Source organism: Eptesicus fuscus, chromosome 1 (assembly GCF_027574615.1).
Source record: "Eptesicus fuscus isolate TK198812 chromosome 1, DD_ASM_mEF_20220401, whole genome shotgun sequence".
In the NCBI taxonomy this organism is placed as follows: Eukaryota; Metazoa; Chordata; class Mammalia; order Chiroptera; family Vespertilionidae; genus Eptesicus; species Eptesicus fuscus.
This window is the reverse complement of record NC_072473.1, coordinates 81,567,868-81,594,080: the sequence shown is the minus strand read 5'-3', so window position 1 is coordinate 81,594,080 and position 26,213 is coordinate 81,567,868. Positions and strand designations below refer to the sequence as shown.

Below are 26,213 nucleotides of genomic sequence, written 5' to 3'. Positions count from 1 at the left end.
AAAAGGTTAGCACCACATTGGTTGGGAAAGCTTGGGAATAACATAAAAATTAAAACTCTTATTTAAAACCCTCCTTTGTTTCTTGAATGAACTATTATTATTTGCCTGATTCTATGCTTACCTAACTTATTTTTTATTTTAAACCAGATGCTGGGTATAACATGCATCTTCAATAACCATTGCCTTCTTGGTTTGTTTGTTTTTTTTTATTTCAACCCTTATGTGTGTGTTTTTTTCTAGATCTTGAGTCAGATCTTTAGATATGAAAGCTAAAACAAAACAACTTGCAAATCGTGTTCCTGGAATTGTGTCTCAGTGAATGTCTCAGGAAACAGGACCTTGACTGGGGTACAGCATAGTATTTTACAGGGGTCTGAGTATCCTGGTGAAACCTTTTGGTTGGCCTTTCAGCAAACATGGTTATTTGCTCTCCTTGTCACCCAACATTGCCAGGCAGAATCTACACAGCCCAATGGCTAGACATTAAGTAACCTTCTTACAACTGTCAGGGCATCAAACTATATTACCTCCCCTCTTAATGTTCCTTTCTCTCTGCCCTTGGCTAAATGTAACCCGTTTCTTCACAAAGCAATGTTTTTTTTTCCTTGTGCCCCACTAACTCCTCTTTCACTCCCACTTACTTGCTGAAGTCATTATCACTATCATAGATCCATGTACAAGGGCCATGCCTGCAGACTAACCCACAATGACTTTCCCAACACTTCAAGATTTTTCTTGCCATGTCGTCTTTCAAATAATGTCTAGGTCTGCACTATTAACCATGAGAAAACAAAGTCAGAAATCTATCAGCGCCCTCCTGAAAGTCCTATTTCTCTTTGGGAGGGGAAAAACGATTTCAAATGTGGCTTCCTGAGTTTTGCAACTTGTTGGTGGATGGATCTGGAGTGGGCATCCCGTCTGCACATCTGGCAGAGGCTCTTTCCAGATTTTCCTCATGACTCAGGATCAGTTTCTGACTGCTAGGCGGGGCAAAGTCTCCTGAAGTTTCTGCGAGTCACCTCCCCCTGTGAGCAGAGCTTGGTACAGCCCAAATAGTTTTCAGGTTAAGAAAGCCAGAATCTTTGTTCAGCCGCACTGACTGAACAGACTTTGTAGGGGTTACCTGGCCAAGAGCAGCAGCGGCGGCGGCAGCAGCAGCGGCAGAGGCAGCGGCGGAGGCAACTGGGATAACTCAGGTGAGTAGAAAGGGCATTCACAAACTTATCCTGAAATTTTATTTGCTGGATAACTAGGTGTAAAAAAGAGGTAAAGAAACTTGAACTTTATAGTTAATCAAAACCCACAGCTATCACTGTATCGTTTGTCTGGATAGAATGTGAATGCATAATAGCAGTTTGGAAACTTCCAAACTGATGGACTTTTTTGATTAGTTATTTTGGGTGGGATGATTGTGGTTGTTTGACAATGAAATTTTTCTAATGATATCTGGGTTTTTTATTGTTTTTTTTGTTTTTTTTTTTTTTTTGTCTTGTATTCCCTGAAATCCCTGGTAAGAAAGGACAAACCTTCCTTAGTCAAGTGAGAAGAACGCAGGGTAATTGTCAAAGCTTCCTTCTAGCTTTGTCTGAACCACAGCTGTGGGCAAATTATTGAAATGCAGGCAAAATCTTGGAACCACACTGTGTACAAAAGGCCTTTAAGCCCTGGAAGTGGGGTGCACAGGCTGTGCACTGTTGCATGGGAGGGAGTGGCAGCAGAGGCTGTTCTGTTTGCACAACCAGTAGTCCTCCTGTCCTGGTGACAGATTGATCTTGGCTATTTTATTTTCAGCCCCTGGCCAGCCTGGTTTTGTTCTTATCTAATTCTTGCTTTGTTTTAAATTTTTATTTTCAGTTGTAGTTCTATCCTCTCCGCCCCGCCCCCCCCCCCACACACACACCTCAACCCACTCACAACACTGTCACTGGTGTTCTAGGGACTTAATGGAGTTACTTGACCAGAGCAGGCAGGGGGTGGGGGGAGGGCAAGAAAGGATTAGAGTATTGCAATTGAAAATTGTATCTGAAGATTTGGAGCTTAAAGTTTGGTGAAAAGCACATAGGAAAATTAAACAAAGTCTGCCATCCTGACAGTCACTACTGGCTTCAGGATAAAGCATCCTAGTTTGTACTAATGTTTTCTTGAAATTTGGCTGTCTCACTTAAAAATATTTGTTGTGAAGAACCTTTTATAGTCTAAAGGAATTTTTTAAAGATTCCTTAGGAGCTGCTAATTAACTCTTTTATTCCTCTAGCAGTTTGCATGCATGTACATGTGTATGCATATGTGCGCATGTGTGTGACTACTTTGGATTTGAATAGCATTCTTTATTAGCAGTCTAGGGAAACTCTAAAAACACTTATGTAGTCAGGAATAAGTTAAAAAGCAGGCTTTTTGCATCCTTGAGTGTTTTCAGTTCCTAAATTAAAAACAGAAAAAGCCCCTTTTGTGACCCCAAAACAGTGTTTCTTTGATTAGCCTTGATTTGAAATCATCTCACTTTCTGACAGTTTGCAGTTCAAAAACAAAACTCCTAAGTACATTCTTCTAAGAAGAGGACAATTAGAATTTTCCAAAGCAATGTCTTGAGATTTCATGTTTGCACGCTTATTCCCCCGCTTTTTAAATTGTGGTGAAGTGTCAGGAAGTCCTGGTTTTAGTGCTAGCTCTGTCATTAACTATGTAACCTTAGGCAAGTCCCGTCACCTTCCTATAAAAACTAGGATTTGGGTTAAGTGATTTCTAAGAATTCTTCCAGCATAATTCTATAAAAATTGGGATTATATTCTCAGAAGGCTATAAAATTAGACTTATAGGATGAGTTTATTCATCTAAGAGGGGGAAAAGGGGGTAGTGGGGTGCGTCAGCCAAAAAGGAAGGGTGGAAAAGAGAGGAGATATTGAATGGTGGAGGGGCCATCTTATACTGGTCTTTTAAATGTCCTTGAATATCTTATTTAAAGCATGCGATCAAATCTCCTCCTTTTCCACTAAAGACAGAAAAGAGATTGAATTTGCTAAAAAAGAAAAAAAAGTCTCCTAATACTACTGTCTCACACTGCTTATCCTTAACAGTTAAAAAGTATTTTCATGTATTTAATGTCATTAGATTTCCCCAATAACACTGTGAAGTGTATGGGACAGCCATCATGTATATTCTCATTGTGCTTGTGAGGAAACTGAGGGAACTGTTATCTACCTTAAATGGTGGTATTTTGGACTTGATTCTGGATCAATGCACCATTTCTCTCAATGAACCACCCCCAGGTGTAAGGAGAGGAACTGTTGATTGTGGCTAAAGTGACCCCTACTTCGTGCCAGGAGAGAGTTAGGTCTTCTGTATTCAGTTTGCTCAGCAAAAGTACCTAATTGCTTTTACCTCTGATTTTGTCCCAAGTACAGTACAAGAGCAAAACTGGGGAAAAGGAGAAAATAGCAAGGACCAATACTCCAGAGCCATCCCCTCTCCCTCTCTCTCCCTAAAATGCCTTCTTATACCCTCCCACTCACCCCAATCCACAACAGTTTGTAAATCACAAACTGGGTTTCCTTTATCAGTTAATAATTCTCTTTAATAAACTGAGTTAGATTTCACTTTTTAGAACAAAATCTGGTTTCAACTCTAAGACTAACCTGCAGGTAAAGAACAAATGATTTTCCTCTTAAGATTTTTGCCCAGCTCCCCAAGCTTTCCAATCCAGTGAGTAACCAAAGCTTTCTCCCCTAACTGTAGCTTTGTGCTCTACGTGGCAGGCTCCCTCAACTTCCCCTGGCAATTCTCAACTTTTCATACTTTGCAGCTACTCCTCCCATTTGCCTTGATCCACATGGCCTTCTTCCTGCTCTATCTCTAGGCAATGGATCCTAATTCGAGTAGTATTGCTTACGACCATTATCTCATTGCAAAAACCCACACTTGTCTTCACCCAACTATTCATGATACTTGTCTTAGGACACAGTTGTCCCTCTTAAATGTGCATGTTCCCTTTATTAGCTATTTCTTAGCTAGAGACTCTTTTCGGTTGATAACTTAAATCCCTAGATTTGATTCTGTTTATTGACTTTCTTAATATGTGGTTATTAACCTAAAGACTCTCTCTTCTTCACAGTTGGGTGTAGCAAGATAGCAAAGAAGGAACAGTCCTTTCTCCACTCTCCTACTCTCTGACAGGACAACTTGTTTATGACAAACCTAACTTACAAATTTCTGGGTTTTCAAAAGTTTTCTAAGGGTTAACTGATGAACCCTAGAATGTCAAGGGTTCTGATTCTCCCATGATCATCAAATTATGGAAATAAAAAATCTTTTTAATATCCACCATGACAATAAATTCTTGGCAGAGTGCTTCAAAGTTAGTATTATGTTTGCTTTGAAGAGCTTTCCTTATTTGAGCTAAACAAACAAATAAACAAACAAACATAAACCTTCTTCAAAAAAGGCAGTAACTAAAAGAAGCAGCGTGATATGATGGAAAGCTGCACACTAGATCTGGCGTTATACAGACCGGGGTTTGAGTTGGTTTTGCAAGTATCTAGCTGCCCTTTCTCTGAGCTGCCATTTCTGCAGATACAAAATAAAGGTACAGATAATATCTGCTAAATGTAACTGCCATGAAGAGATCTTGAACTTAAATGTATATTTCAAACAACGACTTGGCATATAAACATGAATTTTCTACATAAGACATTCATCCATTCAACAACTATTTCCTGAACAATGGTTGTGTGCCCAGCTTTGTGCCAGGCAATGAGGTGGCTTACAGTGTATACCTTGCATTTATGGAGCCCTTTCTACTTATTCAAAATAGTTTTTAAAAATATGTTTTTATTGACTTTAGAAACAGAAGAAGGGAGAAGGATAGAGAGATGGAAACATCGATAACAGAGAAACATCAGTTGGCTGCCTCCTGCACGCCCCCCACTGGGGATCCAACCCCAAACCCGGGCATGTGTCCAGACCAGGAATCAAATCGGGGAATTCTCTCAGTTCCAGGGTAGAAATTCAACCACTGAGCACACCGTCTGGGCTTCAAAATATTTTTTTACACTACCTATCTCATTAGGTACAGCCACAGTGTAAGAAGGGCAGCATAGATAACCCCATTCTCCCAACGTGAACATTGAGGCACAAAGAAACCAAAGTCACAGAAAATGGAACATAGTTGTGCTATACCTAGTCAGAATAGGGGTCAATTCTACTCTGCAAGTCTAATGGGACATGGGACTATAGTTGTACTCTAATGGATATCTATCAAAATATAGGCTGATAACTGCTATTCCTTATTTACTGTAAACCCCCAAATACAGGTCAAAAGGCTTGACCTATCCACACCAGCTGTACATTCTGTCTTTGAAAGAGCCTACTGGGATCATACTGGTTTTTTAAAATTGAACCTGATTTTCTTTGCAATTAATACTGCTTCACTCTGTAGACAGGTCTTCTTTTTATAAGCATGATCTCTTTTGCAGGTTCCTGCTCGAATAGCCATTTGACTGAGTAGGAGGGGAGACTGATGGGGCAGAGGGCCTTCCCAAGAACAGGAAATACTAATTTATCCAAAATGATTAGGGACTAGGAAGTTCTGGCAAACTAAATATTCTAATCGCTCCGGAATATCCCCCATTTATAGTCCTCAGCGTCTGGCAACCTACCAAAACCTTTCAGGGAGAGCAAGAGGCACAGTACTATTTGTTTTAAGTTTGAACACATGCAAAAACTGGGGTCCATTATCTACCATTGAATGTCATTAGCGGATCATTAAAATCATTGAAAATCTATCTTTGTGATCAAGCAAAGGCATTGAAAACCCTATTATCACCCCAGAGTTATTTAAAATCAAATTTGCTTTTCAAATTGTCCTCATAAAAACTGGTTTCTTGGGACATTTGAGTGTGAGGTACTCTGATACACATTGCCTAAAGAACCACTATATTAATTCTGTATTTAGTTATGTGAGATTTTTTTTTTTTTTTTTGAAAAGAAAGCAACTGTGTATTGCTATGGGGTAAGAATCTATAGTCCACCAAATCAGTGTAGTTGGATTTTGGAGTCTGCCTTTTATTAAGGCCAAATGATTGCACATTAGACTTTGAGGAAGAGGGCACATAAAATCTTTCTATCTTTCCTTGTCTTTGAATGCCATCTGCTGAGTTCTGTTTCTTGTATTAGCCTTTCTAGGCAGTAATAAAAATGCAAAACTCTTTAACAATAAAAGAGAAGGAACTGTGTAAAAGGGCTTGTTAGAAGTGAAAGGGGTTGCTTCTCCCCTCAAGCACAAAGTGGGTGGCCCTTCAGGACACCAACTTATTCTGAATATAGTAAACCACAAATTTAATTTTTTTTTTTTTGCTTTGAACTCCTTTCAGCCAGTATAAAATGGAAGATTGCCCATTAAATATAGCGACTCACATTTAACTAATAATCTTAACATTTATTATTTATTTTTCCAATAATATTATTAAGGCCCATATTTCATTGTTTGATAAGAAACTGAGGCCCCAGAATGGTTTGGGTGCCTTATCCAAAGCCTCAAATTAATTAGTTGCAGAGTCTGAACTCTCCCCTCTGTCTGAAAATGGTTACTTTTCCATTAAAGTCAATCTTGAAGTGCCTACTTTTGGGAATAAATCATTAGGATGACTACCACTTGTCTAATCAGGTAATCTTTAAAAGACTCGAGAACTTCTTCCTCTAATAACATTTTTTTTCTCATTCTAGACATAGTTTGACACTATGGGTCCTCCTCTGAAGCTCTTCAAAAACCAGAAGTACCTGGAACTGAAACAGGAATGCATCAAAGATGGTATACTTTTCTGTGATCCAACTTTTTTGCCTGAGAATGATTCACTTTTTTACAACCGACTGCTTCCTGGGAAGGTAGTGTGGAAACGTCCCCAGGCAAGTTTTTTTTTTTTTTGCAATTTCTGTCTCCCTCTTTATTTCAATTATGCAGTAACTACTTGGTCCAATATTTCACTCACACAGTCTACTGCATGTAGACTAACTTAGAAGACAACTTTAAAATGGGAAATTTTAAGAATCTGTGTTTCCGGCTATAACTTGAGGAATCTTGAACTTCAGTCAAATTTTATCAGGTTTAGTAATTTTAAAAAAAGCAAAAAAGAAATATACCATTTTTGTTTTCTTTGGAAGTTCATTTGAGTAAACATGGTAACTCAGAAAACAACTATACATTTTACTAAGTTGCCTATCACAGCGACTTTATGATAATCTTAGACCGACGAGAAGAAAAGCTCCTTATATGCTGAGCATAAATAAAATGAACTCTATAGGAAGAAGATGGAGCTTGCAATGGGAGAAGGAGGCTTCTTTGCTGCTGTTTGAATACCATCATCTGTATCCTCCTACAATTAGCAAAGTGAGATTCAAGTAGGATTGCAGCTCTTTCACCACCTATTAATATGGTTCTTTGTGGAGCATCTGTATGTTGTCTCTAAAGCAAGTCTTTTTAAGCCTTCATAAGCCCTATAGGAGCAGGAGCTCAGTGCATAAAATGACAGGAAGATGGATTCTAGAGAATAAATGACAACCTTTCTATATCTAAAGGGTATTAACTATATAGAAAGATATATTAGCTGGGTTCTTTCCCAAAGTATATGACCAGGAATATAAGCCACAGAGGACTGTTATGAAATAGAAATTCTTGGATCTTCACAGTATCTTGAAGACTTTCTGATTCTATTTGATCACATACCTTTTGGGGCACTATTATTGAACCACCTCGGTTAGCAAGTTAAGGTTTGCCTTCTTTAATGAGCAGCTATCACGTTTTATTTGCAATTTCCACAACTTAAATTCCTAAATGTAGTTCTTACAAGAGCTACTTCAGTTTATGTAGGTTGCCACCAGGTAGTGCCAAGATACATCAGCTAAGGCTCTTGTTTTCTAGGGGATTCAAAAGTGGTCTTCCTTTTTATTTATTTTTTATTTTTCAATTACAGTTTACATTAAATATTGTTTTGTATAGGCTTCAGGTGTACAGTTTAGTGGTTAGACAATTATATACTTTACATAGTTTTCCTCTTGATATTTCCAGTACCCAATTGGCACCATACATATTTATCACAATTTCATTGACTATATTTCCTATGCTTTACATCCTCGTGACTATTTTGTAACTACCAATTTGTACTTCTTAATCCCTTCACCCTTTTCTCCAAGTCCCCCAACCTCTCTCCCCTCTGGCAATCACCAGTTTGCTCTCTGTATTTATGAGTCTGTTTCAATTTTGTTTGTTCATTTATTTTGTCCTTTGGATTCCACATATAAGTGAAATCATATGGTATCTGTTTTTCTCTGACTGACTTATTTCACTGAGCATAATACCCTTGTTCATGTCTCAGTTTTTCCCCATAAAGTATGATAGCCATTGAGAGTTTGAGACCTGGAGAAATCTCTCCATCAGAAGGATGATTATACTTCTCCTGACTTTATGTGCCTCTGGTTTTTTACATTCCTGCAGATCAGTCACCTGCAATAAAATCTGGGAAACGTGAGTAGAATTCACTAGCCATTAATTGAGTATGGAGAGAAGTAAGATTTCTTTCCAGAAATGCATAAAGAAAATAGAACTATATTGTCTAGAGCCATGCCACTGTTATGAATGGATGATGGTAATGAGGGGCACTATTCTTTTCTGATGCTGGATATAAAAGAAAGAAAATCAGTAAGCTGGAAGTAGCTGAAACGGAGGCAGGAATTGGAGGGAGGTTTTTCTGGGGGTTAATAAATAGAACAGACTTGAACATACTCATAGTCTAAGCAGTAAATAGTAAAACAGAAGAGGTTGAAGATGCAGGAGAACGAAAAAATGATTGATGATTGATAATTGAAGGAATGAATGATTCCTGGAGGAGGTGGGAGGAAATCCAATGGGCGACAAAATTGCAAGCCAACATGAAGCCATTCCTCAGATGTGAACCAAGCCAACAGTGCTTCCTGCACTGGCTAGTCTTTTGGCATATCCTTCCTCTGTCTTGGCTAGGTCTTTTGCCCTCATATTCCAAATTCTGTAGATTGAATCCTAGGTGATTTAGCAGGGAAAGAAAAAACCTAATAACTGTGGCAATAGTCCATTTTGCCTGTGAGGCAAACAATACTTCTTCCAGAGTGAGGGAATGTCAGAAAGAGAGAGTAAATGGGGATGGACATTAAAAGAATCAGCATTTATGGCATACCTACTATGGGCCCAGGTACTGTGTTTAGAGTTTCCTATACATTTTTCATTTCATCCTATTTGCCATAACTTAGCAAGGTAGATATCTTAAAAATCATTTTGATATAATTTTTTTCTGGTTTAAAAAATAAAAGTTGATAATATGTCCATTTTATGCATGAGAAAACTGGGCCTCAGAGAGAAGATAAGAATTTTTCCAGGGTCAGATGGTTAACATGCTAGATTTTGAGTCTAATTTTGACTGCAAAGCCCACATTATTTTTCACCAAGCTGCCATTTTAGGGACATAGAATTGTATGTCTCTTTTGCTAAAATATAAAGTTCTCCAATCAGTTTTCCTCACTGTCCTGATGCTGTACATCATTAATTGATCCATATTATCCCTTTTGAGAGCATACAGTGAGTTTAGTCTTAATTAAGCCCAAAGGGAGAAGCACTTGAAAAACATTCTATGTCAGCTTCTGTGCAAGATGCATACTTTCATTCTAGTTGAAGAGATGGATATTAAGTTATTAAAGAGTTAAATAATAAATTAATGCCAGATATAAGAAATGTTATTTTCAAGCATATAAACAATAAATCATGTAAGATTCTGAAGAAGGAGAGATCTTTGTGGATTGAAGTGGTTGGAAAGGGGGCCTCTTATGGAAAGTAGGGGGAAAATAAGGTTCTGGACCACCATCTGAGTCTCCTCAAAAAGGTTTGGATTCCTTTTCAGTCAGTGTGGAGGCCAAACCTGTGGTCAAGAACCACGTCAAAGTTCTCTGGCCTCCCATCAGGAAATTTGAGAGACAGCCATGGGCCTCTCTGAATTGGCTCAGGAAGACCATATGGGTCATTGGCCTCACCCACCTCATTGGCAAGGTTGAAATCCTGGTTTGCAGAGAAGCTTACAGACTTCTTGTCTTTTGGCATTCCACATAGCCACATACTCAACCAGGCATATTTGGAAGTCTCTAAAATGGAAGAAGCATGATTAAGCTGATCGTTTCTCTTTCCTCTCCCATCTTGAAAATCCTCTGCCTTCATAGGCCCCCATGCCTGTAATCACCACTGGTAATTGAAACAAGTAACACAAGTCAATCCCCACCATCTTAGGGTAGGATTTAGTTCCCCTTATTCCAACTTGCAGCTTCCTTTCTATGTACTAAGGAGCCACTTTAGATAGACAGAGTGTTTTTGCAATTGATTAATGCTCATACCCTTCAGAGGAAAATACTTTGCCTTAATTTCTCCAGTGGCCCCATGGCCCTCAGGTATATTGCCTGAGACATGTACTCCTGGATTTCCTGTATTCCTTGGGTCCTCAACCTTGTAAAGTCTTAGTGAATTCTAAAAGCTGAGTTTTACTGAGTTACAGTGTGATTATAAGACTGAAGGTAAGATTTTTATGCTGAAATCTGTCCACAACATTCCCACAGAAAATCTCTTCTCCAGCTTCCTCTAGCCACCCTCCCCTCTTACCCACCTCTGGCTTTTTTCCTGGATGACTTATACTCAGCTACAATAGTGTCTTATAGAAAGATGCATCTAATCTCAAACTGAAATGGAGCAAGGCTCATGGGAATTTGCATAGCCAGCTGTAGGAGAAGCAAGTGCACCTGCACAAGATCTTCTGTGAGCTCTTCTGGGCAAAATTTGAATTCAGTTTTCACTATCATTGTTTTTGACCACATCTCCCACTAGGTAATACTTTCCACAGGGGACATTTCAATACATTGGATAGGAGGAGAGTGGTGAGGTTCTGGATTAAAATAAAGAAGATAGGAATAGAAGAAAAAGGTTGATGAGGGTAGACATTAGAAACAGAGGACACAGGCCTCAATGATAGATTGCATGTGAAGGAATGGTAAAAGAGGAAAGACTTCTCCTGTTGTGCTAATGAAAATTGCCAAGACCCAGCTGAATGTAACTCCTCTTCACAGTAGTTTTGGCCTCAACTGTTAATAAATTTCTTTTTCTTTTCATAGATCATGCCCCCCACCACCTGAGTAGTCCTAAGTATTTTCCACTGTTGACACATTTGAAGACAATTGAATAGGCCTATACTTTCCATCTATCCTACTTATTTTAAATTCTGCCTAAAAGAAAAACTTTAACAGCTTTATAAAAATGCAATTTATGATTTGCATTTTTGATGATTAAAGTTTTTTGCATTTTGATAAAATGTATTGCATTTTGATAAAAAATTATTGCATTTTGATAAAATTCACCTGTTTTAAGCATACATGCATTGATTTTTTAGTAAATCTACAGAGTTGTGCAAACATCCTCACAATCCAATTTTAGAACTGTATCATCCCAATAAGATCCCTTGTGCCCATTTGCAATGTGTAAATAGCTCCTACCCCTAACACAAGCAACCACTAATCTACTTTTAGTTTCTATCTAGATTTGCCTATTTTGAACATTTCACTTAAAATGGAATCATAAAACTAGCTGACTTCTTTTGCTTAGCATAATGTTTTCAAGGGTCATCTACTGTATATTGTTGCATGTCTCAGTTTGTTCCTTTTTATTGCTAAACAGTATTCCATTGCACAAATATATAAACTCTTCCCAATAAAGCAGTTTGGGGTTTATATCTGAAGTCTCCTAACAGAAGTTTGATGATTAAAATTTAAAAATGTTATGTTGTGACTTGGGTGTCTAGGTTGGAAGTGGAAGTTGAGCTTAAGACCTTATTCTGAGGTTCCATATTCAATTTCCTTGGAGGGGTTAGAAAGGAAGAGAATGTTTCACTGATGGCAATATCTTAATGCAGAAGCAAAACTCCTCAGCAGCTAAAATGGACTTCTTGAGAGACTGGTTCAACAATAGTTCCTACACCTAAGTTCATCTATCAATGTCCTGTCTGTGGATGGTTCAGTATTCTAAGGCTAATATAATGGCACCTTGGACTAGCTCACATAGCCCACAGGTCCTGAATGGCAGCCCTGAACCTTCTGGGATTACTTAGAGCCCTGGACTTAGTCATAATATACCTATTGCAGGGCTGGCCTCACTTATAGTTACCATGCCACCAACCCCCTAGTATTGGTTTTAAAGTGTCTCCACTTTTTAAAGTGTCTCCACTCTTCTGGTTGCTGGTTTTCTAGGCAGGCATTTATTTTAATCACTGTTTATTGTCTTCAAATTGTACCTTTGTTAAAACAAATTCTAGAGATGTGGATGTGGTAGGTGCAAAGAGAGCCACACAGAGTGCAGGGCTCCAAGAATTGTAATTGCATGCCTCTCTACCCCTCCCAGAGGTATTGGCAAGGGAGATTATGTGAGGACAAATGGGGGGGTCTCTCAATGCTCAGCTAAAAGAACATATCTCCAGAGAAGCTGCTTTTTTTTGGAAGGCTTTGGCTCAGGCATGGGTATATGAAGGAACCATTCCTGGCTTTACTTTTAGTTCTTGACTTCCTATTTGTGTGTATTTTCTCCATAAGAAATTATTTTGCCTTGACAAAAAGCCCAGTTCAAGGATCATGTTAACTATGCCAACACAGCTGGGAGCCATTAGGGGCTCAGCAATCTTCCCTCCCTTTCAAGCCACCCAAATATGTGACTATGTGAGCTGTGACCTCTCCCACAACTCCACTCCCTACTACTTTTAGATTTGCATTGGCTCATTACCCTTTACCCTTTCTACCTCCTTAGTTGCTTTCTAGTTTTTTACTTCCTTAAAGAGGTAGAAAATGTGGCTTAGTAATGATTTGCTCCCATGTTTTACATTGTAATGCTGACATACAGAATGGATTGATTCATATTTAGTGTATTAAATAGAGGAGATTAAATCTTATTAATGAGGTTTAGCCTGGACCCAAAAGCTAGGATATGATTTAAGCAAGTCTTTCAGAACAATTGAGAGCTTTTGTTTGTGATAAGAAAAGAAGCATAAAAAGGGGGTTGATGACTGAAAGAGGTAGTTGCAATTCTGTCCCTGAAAAGCTATACAATATTACCCTTTATGTGGTGCCCATTGATAAATCTAATGGCAAAAGGATGTACCAATTAAGGTCTTGGGTTTCTTCTTTAACTGTATATTGTTTTAAGAACTTAAAACTTCAATTCTAGGTCTAGTAACTAGATGGATGATTGAAAGGGCACATTACTGCCCTTCTCTGAGCCTGATTCCTCATTTGTATAATAAACAGGTTGACTAAATAGTCCCTAAAATTTCTTCCATCTTTGAAAATCTATAGACTGCTAACTTATCATATTTTAAAACCCACTGTTAAATAGCCATCCTTCAATTTAACTTCTATTTGCATGTCTTTTTGCTCATTTATGTGACCTTTTATGTATTGAATAGAAGTTGGCATGCCAAAATGTTGGCTGAGCCTAGATCTCTAGTGTGAAATGAAAGCCTTGTATAAATTGAAGACACTGTAATGTAAACCTAATTACTAATAACTCCACATAAAACTAGAAAATAAAATGTGTTAATGATCTAAAAGATACTTTTTCACATATCAATGTTTACTGTACTGTTTTTCCATTCTAAGAAACTATAGTATGCATCATTTAAGTCTGATAAATCATTGTATAACTTTACATCTTGTGCAAAATAAAATGGTGACACCCGATCCATAAAGGAAAAATTCTGTTTAGTTTCATCTTAGAAAGGGCAAAGAAACAATAACAGAAAAAATATCAGGATATAGTTCATCCAACACACCCACTTTACGTTTATTAAGTGAAAAAAACAGGCATCTCCCAACCCATAAAAAAATAGTATGGTAGAAGTCTTTCCTAAGACACAAAATTAACTATGAGACACTGGACATGCATTAAAAACCACACACAGAAAATCCAAAGCTGACAACCTACCTAACCTCCTTTTGGCAGAGGGACATCCAATTAATCTTCAGTTTGGACTTGTCCCTGTCCAGAATGCTTATTCCTTTCCAGAATTATTTTGGCTTTTAAAGAATAGATGGAATGTTTCATTCTGTAGACAAGACTCTTCATCAAGGAGAATTATGTCCATTAAAAAAAAGGTTTGAGAATCAGAAAAATATAGCTGCCTTTTTAAAATAATTTTAAATGAATATATGTCTATATTTCTTTCTATTTGAGACTTGGGTTTGTTTTTGCTGCGTAAGCAGAATGTCAAGGTACTGGCAAATGGCCTCCTCTAGGAAGCTTTCTTCATCTTCTCAAGACTTCATTGGTATTTTCTGCTTTTTAACTATGCAAGTGCTGATCTTCTGAGTCACACAATCATATCTTCAATTATATGGTGTCACATATGCAGCTATACATTTTTCCATGCTTGTCTTTCTACCCATGATGTTTTCATATCCTTCCCTTGTCCAATTGCCTAACTCTAATGGTTCCTAAGGCTTCAACTTGAGCATTCCTATTCCAATTCAATCTACTCACCAGGGAAACTTTGTGGTCCTTCCTCTAGACAGTGATTATACTTTGAAAATGCCTCAACTTTGTCTTCATTACATTTTGTTGTGTGTTATTTGGATCTCATTTTCCTACTCACAGTGGGAATGGCACTGCTAATGATATGTTGGGGAAGACACACACACCCATCCCCCCAAATGCTGCCCCCACTCTATCCAGGTTCCCTCAGAACACCCATTGTGGGAATAGAGTGTATGTTGAAATGCTCCTGTGACTGGTCTATTACCACCTGCTATTAGTGTTTCTGCCATCTATATTTATCCAAAAATGTGGAAAAATCTAGTTGCCATGGAGACGGCTGTTGCCTTTGCTTTATGTTAGGAAAGGTCTTCATGTAAAAGGTCTCCTAAATAATTTTTCCAGAGAGGAAGAAACATTTATATTCACCTCCACCAGGACTTGTCTCTTAAATTTAATCAACTTTCTAAGCACAACTGCTTAAAAAAATCTCCTCCTGACAAATAGGATCAGAATATAATGAGCTAAACCCTAGTTCTCCTCTTTAAAAGCTCACTGCTCTGCTGAAAACTCTTCCAAACCCCAGTGATAGCTATATCCGAGAGCCCAGACCAGTACATCTCATCCTCTCTCCTTCCATTTCTCTTGCCACTTCCCCTCATTACCCTTTTTCTGTGTCTAGATGATCTACTACTTTGTAGGTTTTTTGTTGTTGTTGTTTTTACTGGTTTGTATTTTTGCTCACAGCCCCCAAACTTCCCTTTGTTTCACCTGTGCAAGTTCTAGTCATCTTTGAACCCCACCTCTTCTATCCTTCCTAGCTCAGCTCACTTTGGCTCTTTGGAAACACTTTCCAGATTCTAAGAACCAATTGTTATATCCACAGGACATCTGTGATGACCCCCGTCTGATTGTGGGCAACATCAGCAACCACCAACTGATCCAAGGGAGACTGGGGCACAAGCCAATGGTGTCTGCATTCTCCTGTTTGGCTGTCCAGGAGTCTCACTGGACAAAGGTATTGCTCCTCCTATAGGACCTTACTCAGTTTCCACCTTCTTGTCTTCTTTAATAATTTCAGTAAAAGGCAACTTGTAACTTTATAGATTGTCTAATTCTTAAAATCAGAGTAATAACTAAGTAATTTCCTTCTCTTTTATTATGAGATTTTCCACAAATACAAGAAACTGAAAGAATTTTACAGTAAACATCCGTATACACCCCCAAATTCCACCATTAAGATTTTAGTCTATATGATTTTTCACACATATTTGTTGATCCTTTGTCACTTGCAGTGTTTTGACCTATATCTCTGCATACTTGTATTGTCTGTACACACTGGAGTATAATGCTAGTAGGGGCCAGGAATAACTGACATGTGATAAAGATGGAAATAGATCTTTGAAGAAGTTCTCATAAGTTAGTAAGACTAAAACATTTCTGCCCTAGCTGGTTTGGCTCAGTGGATAGAATGTCGGCATACAGACTGAAGGGTACCAGGTTCGATTTCGGTCAAGGGCACATGCTGGGGTTGCGGACTAGATCCCCAGTAGGGGGCGTGCAGGAGACAGATGATGGATGATTCTCTCTCATCATTGATGTTTCTATCTCTCTCTCACTCTCCCTTCCCCTCTGAAGTCAATAAAAATATATTTTAAAAAATGAGGAGTAAAACATTTCTTTGGCATTTAGTTAGAATTCAGGGCAATAAAGCATTGAATTTGGGACCAATTAGAGCATTTTCTTTAGAAAGATAATTTTAGTAGGCTAATGTGTAATTGTATTGAAATTGAGAATTTTCTAAATGTGATTTTACTCAAGTTGTGATTGGAATCTATATTCTATGATGGACTTAAAAAAATGAAACCACAGGAGACCTTGTGTTTTGATTGAATTTAATTTTTAAAATGCCTTATTTATTTGACTAAACATGCAACTATGGATATGTCTGTATAGACATTTTTTATGATAGAATTTGTAGATTATTTGTGGTAAATAATTTAACCCCTAACTGGATGCCCCCAGTCACCCTCTGTATATTCAGGACAGACATGTTAAGATTATCCTCAGCAAAACTCAACTGGGAAAGCAACAGCTGTAGAAAAAAAAAAGCCCTACATAGACTGCCCAATCCAGATACAAACCAGATGTATTTAGTGTGCTTCCTGTTGCCACATGAATTTGTTGGAAGTCAACTTTAATTTCAATATTTGGATATAGTCTGGTGAATAAGGGTTGATTGAATGTTCTTATATTTCCAGACAATTCCCAACCATAAGGAACAGGAATGGGACCCTCGAAAACTAGATAAATATGCTGGGATATTTCACTTCCGTTTCTGGCATTTTGGAGAATGGACTGAGGTGGTGATTGATGACTTGCTGCCCACCATCAATGGAGATCTGGTTTTCTCCTTCTCCACCTCCATGAATGAGTTTTGGAATGCTCTATTGGAAAAAGCTTATGCAAAGTAAGTAGCATGTGTTGACAAACACATGAAAAAAGTAAGATCACATATTCCCTTGGGAGTTCATTCTCTCCTAGCCCAAGCCCCTTAATTTATTTTGGGTAAGATCTGAGTCAGATCCAAGACATTGCTTTGGGCCTTGGATTGGCCCTAAAAAATCTTAGCTTGGAGAGCAATCAGATGTTCTGGTTTCTATTACCCTCCTGCCTGCTCCTAGGTGTCCCTTCCTGCTGCTAATCAGCAAATAATATGGCATTAGCCTTCAGTTTTCTCCTTGTCTAGTATTTACCTGTAGAAAGAAGTTTCTGTATGGACTGTCCTTGGCAAACATAGCTTAGGCCTAGAAATCTCTGACTATTAACTCAAAATAACTCTCATGTTATACTTAGAGAAAAGCCAGATGGAAAAGGTTAGCTGGGACTGTTCTAATTCTTGGGACAAAATGTCCTTAACATGGAAAAATAACTTCACAAAGATAACCTTGCATATTTGTTCTCAGGCTGCTTGGCTGTTATGAGGCCCTTGATGGTTTGACCACCACTGATATCATAGTGGACTTCACTGGCACATTGGCTGAAACTGTTGACATGCAGAAGGGAAGATACACTGAGCTTGTTGAGGAGAAGTACAAGCTGTTCAAAGAACTGCACAAAACATTTACCAAAGGAGGTCTGATCTGTTGCTCCATTGAGGTTTGTATTCACCAAAAACAACTATTCTTTGCCCATTTCTGAGATAGGAGACTACAAAATTTAGTAGGGAATATCACCCTTACTGCGGAGATTCATGAAAAGCCATTATGGGACTTAGAAAGCTAACATTACACATTGATTCCTGGCTTTAACTTTTTATCCTGTTGTCCTTCTGAGAGGCAATGTGGCATTCAAGCTGATGTAAATAGCCTCTGCTAAATTATGCCTTCTGTCTCTGTTTCTGGATGTTGAGGTTATATATATATATATATTTTTTTGCTCAAGGAGTAAGCCAACTGCACCAAATTTTAATACTGTTCATATCAGTGCAGTACTGTGGGTAGTTTGAATTGTTTAAGTGATTGTTATATTAAATTCTTTATTTATTTCCTTCACTTACTTAGTGTCAAGTTAGATATCTGGATCAAATTTCTATCTGCATAGGGAGAACTAGCTTCAATCATACTGCGGTAAACCAATCAAGGAAGAGGAGGAACCAGGCCTTGGGTCTCCCAATTATTATGCTCTTATGTACCTTTCTTTGCTGTCAGTCTCCCAATCAGGAAGAACAAGAAGTTGAAACTGATTGGGGTCTACTGAAGGGCCATACCTACACCATGACTGATATACGGAAGATCCGTCTTGGAGAGAGACTTGTGGAAGTCTTCAGTACTGAGAAACTGTATATGATTCGCCTGAGGAACCCCTTGGGAAGACAGGAATGGAGTGGCCCCTGGAGTGAAATGTGAGTGCCATTCCACTTTGACTGCTATATCTTGAAAGTCCTATAGTTCTCCCAAACCCATTCCTTCAAACTGTTAGTGGACTGTCAATGCTCAGTGACATCTGTCAGCTCTTCTTAAGTATGGGATCTTTGACCTAGCCAGAGATGAGATAAAGCAGGCCCACTATTCATGCATTCTGTTTCTTTGACATACTGCTTACTGTAGCTATTCAATGGCAAACTTTTTTTTTCAATTTTTTATTAAGGTATTATATGTGTACATATCTTACCATTCCCCCCCCCACCCCACTCCCATATATGCCCTCACCCCCCAGAGTTTTGCGTCCATTGGTTATGTTTATATGCATGCATACAAGTCCTTTGGTTGATCTCTTATCTTCCCCACCTCTCCCTAACCTTCTTGCTGTAATTTGACAGACTGTTTGATGCTTTACTGCCTCTGTATCTATCTTTTTGTTCAAGTTTATAATGTTCTTTATTATCCATAAATGAGTGAGATCATGTGGTATTTTTCTTTCATTGACTGGCTTGTTTCACTCAGCATAATGTTCTCCAATTCCATCCAGGTTGCTGCAAATGGTAAGAATTTCTTCTTTTTTATGGCAGCATAATATTCCATTGTGTAGATGTACCATAGTTTTCTGATCCAGTCATCTGCTGATGGGCACCTAGGCTGTTTCCAGATCTTAGCTATTGTAAATTGTGCTGCTATGAACATAGGGGTGCATATATCCTTTCTTATTGGTGTTCCCAGTTTCTTAGGATATATTCCTAGGAGTGGGATTACTGGGTCAAATGGGAGTTCTCAATGGCAAACTTGACGGCTTGTTCTTTTTTGACTATTTGCTTTTAGTTCTGAAGAGTGGCAGCAACTGACTGCAGCAGATCGCAAGAACCTGGAGCTTGTTATGTCTGATGATGGAGAGTTTTGGTGAGGAGAGGTTTTCTGTGCTAAAGGAATTATGCCTTCTACATGGAACTAAAGGGGTAGGTATTAAGTACCATATTATTTTTTCCTGTTCTCTTTCTATTCAGGATGAGCCTGGAGGACTTTTGCCGCAACTTTTATGAACTGCATGTCTGCCGCAATGTGAACAACCCCATTTTTGGTCACAAGGAGCTAGAATCAGTGGTGGGATGCTGGACTGTGGATGATGATCCCTTGATGAACCGTTCAGGAGGCTGCTATAACAACCGTGATACCTTTCTACAAAATCCTCAGGTTTGAATCAATTGTTTTTCTTTGCCTCCAAGTTATTAAGGCAATAGGAACCCAGGCCCACCTTGGAGTATTCCTTTGACATAAATTATTCCATTTGCAGGTATTGTGTAATATTCATCAACCAAGATGCCTAGGGATTGGCCCAGATGCTGGAAAAAATGGCAAACTGTGTCTCTGGAGAGATGTACATTAGAAACATCATCAAGTCTGAGCCCTCTCTTCTAGTTACCTCTCTCCTGGCCATATTGCTTAGTATGGTTCGTGACACCCCCACTTCCTTCTGATGTTCCCATACTGGAAAGAAAGGATCTTCTCCCAGACACTTTCTCAATTAATTTTCATTTCTTTTCTGCCCAATTGTTCTCTTTTGTGCACATTTACATGTTCTCTTTTTCGTAAAGGTTATTCTTTTGAACTTCATCATTATGTCTCACTTTTCTAATCTAGAACCAGGTCATTTCCCCCAAGACTTGAATGGCTATCCTGTCATCTATCCCTCATTACAATGCTATTCTAGGTGATATATTAGGGCTCAAGCCTAGGCATACCCCAAAGCAAAACATCCAAAGCTTGAATCTATAATAACCTCATCCAAACATCCAAAGCTTGAGTCTATAATAACCTGGATGGTTTTATCCCCAAATGTGCTGATGAGCTAAGCCACAGGAGACAAGAATTCTGAATGTATTGCAGCCTCACATGGGTATATATTTTCTTTGCATTGACCTCATTGATAGACACTAAGGCTGGTGGCCTAATTTATTTAACTTATACTTTTCTCCATCCCTTCCATTTTTATTGTCCCTAAAGAAAAGAAAGCTCCTATTACTCCCTCCCTACACCTCTGTTTACAATCTGGAAATGTTTTAAGTATCAAGCACATAAACCAAGCTGAAGAAATGACCCCCTTGACTTACTTTTTAAGTGTCTGCACAAGATTGACCTTTGGTGGCCTTGAAAGCCTATGGTTTTGCCTATGTTTCCTGTTTTTTTTGCTAAAGCGGTGGGGGAGAGAAGGAAAACGGGAGGGAGGGAAGGAGGGAGGGGAAAGAGAGAGAAAAAAAAAAAGAGAAAGAGAGAGAGGAAGAGAGAGAGAGAGAAAGAGAGAGAGAGAGAGAGAGAGAGAGAGAGAGAGAGAGAGAGAGATCTGATGCCTTTTAGTTTTACTTCCCAGTGGCACCATGATTCCCCATATGATGTTTGCAAATTCTTTGGCGCAGGCCTGCAGCTTCCTAAAACAGTGGTCTCAAAACATTAATTCTCAAGAAAGTTGATCCAGCCCTTCCAGGAGCCACACATCTGCCTAGCAATAGGAGGTTAGCCTAGGGGGATGCTGCATTGTCAGATTAAGTTAAACCAGAATAATTTCTGTTTTTATACGTTCTGGAATTTTTCTTTATATAGTTTTTACTAACAAGTGGAGAATAATAAAAACAAAACACCCAATATCCTACCAAGAACTTATTAAAATAAAGCATAATACATTTGGCATCAAATGGATAGGCATGAAGTTCTCTCTCTCAATACATGCTGAATGCCATAGGGAAAATCAAGTATAATGATCTACACTTATCAAGCCAATGGATTATCTAAGGCCTCTTTGTGTGGTGAGTGGCAAAGCCCAGAGAATAACTCAAGTCTCTGCTTTCCAAAGTGGAGTTTTCTTCCATGAAATTTGAGCTGGCTTATCTGAAATGGAAATGCTAACTAAACTCCTTGGTGGCCTCTTTCCCTTAGTACATCTTCACTGTGCCTGAGGATGGGCACAAGGTCATCATGTCACTACAACAGAAGGATATGCGTACATACCGCCGCATGGGAAGACCTGACAATTACATCATTGGCTTTGAGCTCTTCAAGGTAGGAATGTGCATTTGGAGAAGAGAGAATGATGACTAATGGAGTAAAAATTAGGATGGCTTGGGGTTAGGGGAATTAAGAAATGTCCAGGGATAAAGGAAGCAGAGGACCTAGGATCTTCCAACACAAAGCTATGACTTGAGTGGAATGGAGCATTTCATTCAATTTTATTTCCAGGTGGAGATGAACCGCAAATTCCGCCTTCACCACCTCTATATCCAGGAGCGCGCTGGGACTTCCACCTATATTGACACCCGCACTGTGTTTCTGAGCAAGTACCTGCAGAAAGGCAACTATGTGCTTGTCCCAACCATGTTTCAGCATGGCCGCACCAGCGAGTTTCTCCTGAGAATCTTCTCTGAAGTGCCTGTCCAACTCAGGTTGTTTCCTCGGTCAGCCCTGCAAACTCCTATTCTCTGCTTTTCCTCTAAAAGAACAACTTGTTCAAATTAGATTTAACTAAAATGATGGTGGTATAAATATATTTCAAAGTGGAGTTATAAGAAATTCCCCAGTAGGGGATCTGAGCTTGAAATCTCTGACCAGCTATTTAAGGGGAACAGGCCCATATCCTAACATTTTCCACTTACATTTTATCTTCTGTTCTCTGGCCAACTCTCTTCTCTTAGACAGCTGGCCCTCCTCACTCTTCCTCTATTATGTTCTGAGTGCTGGGTCACCAAAGCTACCTTTTCACCCCAACTCTGACTTCTTTGATCTTTATCTGCTGATCCTTAAAATAATGGGAAAGGAAAACAGTCATAAAATATAAGCCATGTCTGAAGAAGAATGAGTTAGGTCACTCAGTAGTTCATGCTTTTTAGCAACAGTGTCTGCTTGGGCAAGACTATCTCCTCATCAAAAAAGGACATTCAACATCAATAATGTGTCTTCTCTTTGATGTTTCAGGGAACTGACTCTGGACATGCCCAAGATGTCTTGCTGGAATCTGGCTCGTGGCTACCCAAAGGTAGTTACCCAGATCACTGTTCACAGTGCTGAGGGCCTGGAGAAGAAGTATGCCAATGAAAGTAAGATCTGCAAAGGTGTCTGGGAAAACAAAATTTAGTTTCAATTGTTGCATGTGTGGTTAGAAAAGATGGTCACAATTGGTTCTCTCCAATCATATTTTCAGTCTAGACAAGTCAGGATGGCTCTCAACCATGGCAAAATGGAATGTAAACTCTGGGAAAGGTCTAGATAATATTTATTTTATATTCCTAAAGTGTAGGGAATAAAGGAGCCAGGAACAAAAGTGTTGGGTCATTCTAGTACCCTGGTTTTATGCCCAATGTCCCAGAATGGACTTAGTGAGATAGTTTCTTGACTATCTGGAAAGAGAAATTTAATCATTGTCTTAATAACAAATGTCACTTTGTTCCAGCTGTGAACCCTTATTTGGTCATCAAATGTGGAAAGGATGAAGTCCGTTCTCCTGTCCAAAAGAATACTGTTCATGCCATTTTTGACACACAGGCCATTTTCTACAGAAGGACCACTGACATTCCTATTATAGTACAGGTGAGAATGTGAACAGGGACCCCCAGGGTGGCTCATATTCAGTATTGCACACTAGATTATCCCAAGTGCCTCCCATATGTCTAGAATACAAAGCAAGGGTTAACCTGGGTTTTTTGTTTATTTGTTTTGTACTCAAAGACACCTCCCACCAGGAATAGACATTGACTTCCTTATTAATCTCTGTCTTAAATAGCCTCTTTTCCATTTATTTCATTATGGGAAGAAGTCCTCATGGTCTCAGGTAAATATAAAACCCCATAAGGGAAAGCATACACCTGTTCAGATGACCCTGATCCTACTATGTCAGGATGGACCCCTACAGTTTGGTTGTTCTTCTGACTTAATGGCTTTTCATCAGCCAAAAGGTATCAGGAGAGATCATTTTTTTAGTTTTTAAACAAATCTTTCTAAGCTTAGCATTAGGTTCTAGCTACCACTGGGAAAAGTCCAATCTCACAGAGGGTTGCTCACTTTCACTCTTTCAACTTGTCTCTCCAGGTCTGGAACAGCCAAAAATTCTGTGATCAATTCTTGGGGCAGGTTACTCTGGATGCTGACCCCAGTGACTGCCGTGATCTGAAGTCTCTGTACCTTCGTAAGAAGGGTGGTCCAACTGCCAAAGTCAAGCAAGGCCACCTCAGCCTTAAGGTTATTTCCAGCGATGATCTTACTGAGCTCTAAATATCCAGCTCCAGAAAATCCTGACAGCTTTCCACCCTTTTATTTTCTGTCAGATGCCAGATCGTATCTCAGATTCATAATTTTTTTAAAAAAGAAATTTATAGTAATTACCTTTTCCTTTCTTCTGATAAGTTCCCCATACCTCCCGATCCAAGTAGCATCAGTAGCTACATAACCTATATACCTCCAGCAGCTGGACAGGGGGAGGTGACAGTCTTATCCAGAGATCATATGGATGTTTGCCAAGAAATATCTCTGGAGCGTCCAGGGGTGAGATTCAAGCAGGACAACAACAGTTTGGATACCCTACAGATGTCTTTGCTGCTTTCAGGTGCCCAATATATCTCCTCTGTAGAGTATGTTGAGGAAGGAGGAGGGGTGATCAAGGCCAAGCTGGTCTAGCCTGACATCCCTGCTCCTTACTGAACACTACAAACAACTCTGCAGCATTGTATTCCGCAGCCAGAGCCTGCTTATAAGTCCCCAGCCCTTACTACCACCATCACCCCCACCATCATCACAACCAGTATCACTACACCATCGTCATCACCTCCAGAAAGTGTAGTCCTGCCCTAACCTAAGTCACCTCCCATAGTAGGTTTTACTTTCATGTTGAGGAGGCTTCCTTGGTGCTTAATCAAGAGCTCGAGTTCAGTGAGGCCTAGAGAGTGGGAAGGGCCTGAGCTCCAGCTCAGTGGAAGCCAGCTGTGTGCCACAAGAGGGAAAATGGAAGAAGCTGCAGTGGGAGACAAAGCCTCGGTCCCCCACCCATCCACACACACACCTACACTCACACAAGCGCATTTGGGTGCACACAAACTACCATTCAGGCCGTCAGTGGGCAAGAGGAAGAATGCCTAAGTACCACACAACCTGAAAAGATAAGAAAATCCATCCAGGCATAGTACAGCCAGTTTTGGGCCCCTGACTGCAATGTGAAACGTCCTGCTGCTGCTAGGTTTACAAACAAGCTCATTGTCCTGTGCCTCCTAATATCATTGGTACTGAAGACCCCATCTGAGGCCTTGAGGCTTTGGTTACATCCCAGGCCCCTCAAGCATTTTTATCAGTTGGAAAGCTTCACTCCTTGAGGGTGTTTGTTTGCCCTCTTATTTTTTTCAGTACGTCTTTGGAATTTTCTCTAGAGTCAGTCATTCCAAAATGTTCTTCCCTCTATCTCATCTATCAACATTCTACCCCTCCTTTAAGGCCCAGCATAAATGCCACCTCCTCCATGAAGCCTTTCCTAACCCCCCAAATCCCCAGCTCCAACAATATTTCAATGCTTCTGCAATGTTTAAAAAACAAACAAACATAGTTGTAGTACCTAGTCTAGTCCAGCATGCATTCATTTAAAAAATATTTTGTAGGGTGTTTTTTTTTTAGCTTGTTCATTTTCTATCATATTTTTCAGCCTGTGTTACTTCTGCAGTGCTTTCACTACACTGCCTTACATAATCCAAACCACAATAAATTTCAAGTTCAATAAAGTGACCAGTTTTGACTTGATTTGATGACAAAGGAGAGATGGCAAGAGTGGCCATCGGTTGATACTTGTTTTGGAGCCACTAGAGGTGGGGTGGGGTGGGGTGGGGTGGGGGTACTTCTTGAAACCTGAGCCAAGGAACAAGTCTGATGGATGCAGAGGCATTGGCTGTATTCTGATGGTACAGTACTCCATCCAGGTTGGGGTAGGGGGAGTTGGAAAAATTGAAAAGGCTGCTATTCTATTCCATTTTTAGGAATATTTGGGTAGTATTTGGAGTTACATGATTTTGAAACTCCTCTGGGATTGGATTCTAGGTCAAAGGCACTGTGCCCAATTTTTTAAGGGCAGACCTCTCAACAGGAAAAAATACCAACTCTTCCCTTTCCGTATCTACCTTAGAGCTGAATAAATGTGAATACTTCACTCACTTGCTTCCACACTCAATCTGCCATTTGCCCATCTTAGAATAGGCTATGGCAGAAGCTCTTCTCCTTTTTCTTGAGCCCTGCTTCCTGACAGGAAAGAATGTCCAGGCAGGGGAGAGGTCTCTAAACTCAGTAGAACAGTCTTCAAGCACAGCCATCATTCCCTGTCCCTTCAACACTAGCCTAGAGATGACATCTTCAATACAGGTGTAGAGCTTTGTCAGAAATGCTGTATCCAATACAGGTACTGTAATAGTTCTACATGGTCACCAGATGGCACCATGATATTACAATTAAGCTCAAAGAAACTACCCCCTCCACACTTTTTTTTTTTTGAGGATGAGAAGTTTTCCCCAAGAAAAAGGTAGAAAAGAAAGGGAACTAACACTTTTTGATTAACTGCTATGTGTCAAACTCTATGCTCAGTGCTTTATATATGTGATTCCATTTAATACACATAATAATCATATGAAGTGCTGACATTATCTCCCAGTTTTTAAAGGATAATGAAATTAAGGAACAGAGATGTGAAATAAGAATGTTCAGGC

At 39.3% G+C, this 26,213-nt stretch overlaps 1 protein-coding gene across 1 annotated transcript; it reads left to right on the top strand.

Annotated features, from left to right (window-relative positions):
* The first annotated feature begins 1,122 nt into the window (after window positions 1–1,122).
* Window positions 1,123–25,245, top strand: CAPN6 (calpain 6). Its single transcript, XM_008158601.3, has 13 exons — window positions 1,123–1,196; window positions 6,718–6,897; window positions 15,450–15,581; window positions 16,825–17,033; window positions 17,530–17,722; window positions 18,274–18,467; window positions 19,321–19,398; window positions 19,503–19,689; window positions 21,427–21,549; window positions 21,727–21,929; window positions 22,459–22,580; window positions 22,934–23,070; window positions 23,569–25,245. The coding sequence occupies exons 2-13, from the start codon at window positions 6,733–6,735 to the stop codon at window positions 23,749–23,751; spliced, it is 1,926 nt and encodes a 641-aa protein (XP_008156823.1). The 5' UTR covers window positions 1,123–1,196; window positions 6,718–6,732; the 3' UTR covers window positions 23,752–25,245.
* The last annotated feature ends 968 nt before the right edge of the window (window positions 25,246–26,213 follow it).

Coding starts and splice junctions, on each gene's coding strand:
- CAPN6 (XM_008158601.3), top strand. CDS start 6,733: ATGGGTCCTCCTCTGAAGCTCTTCAAAAACCAGAAGTACCTGGAACTG. Junction 17,723..18,273: donor TGATCTGTTGCTCCATTGAG/GTTTGTATTCAC, acceptor CTTTGCTGTCAG/TCTCCCAATCAGGAAGAACA. Junction 23,071..23,568: donor ACATTCCTATTATAGTACAG/GTGAGAATGTGA, acceptor TTGTCTCTCCAG/GTCTGGAACAGCCAAAAATT.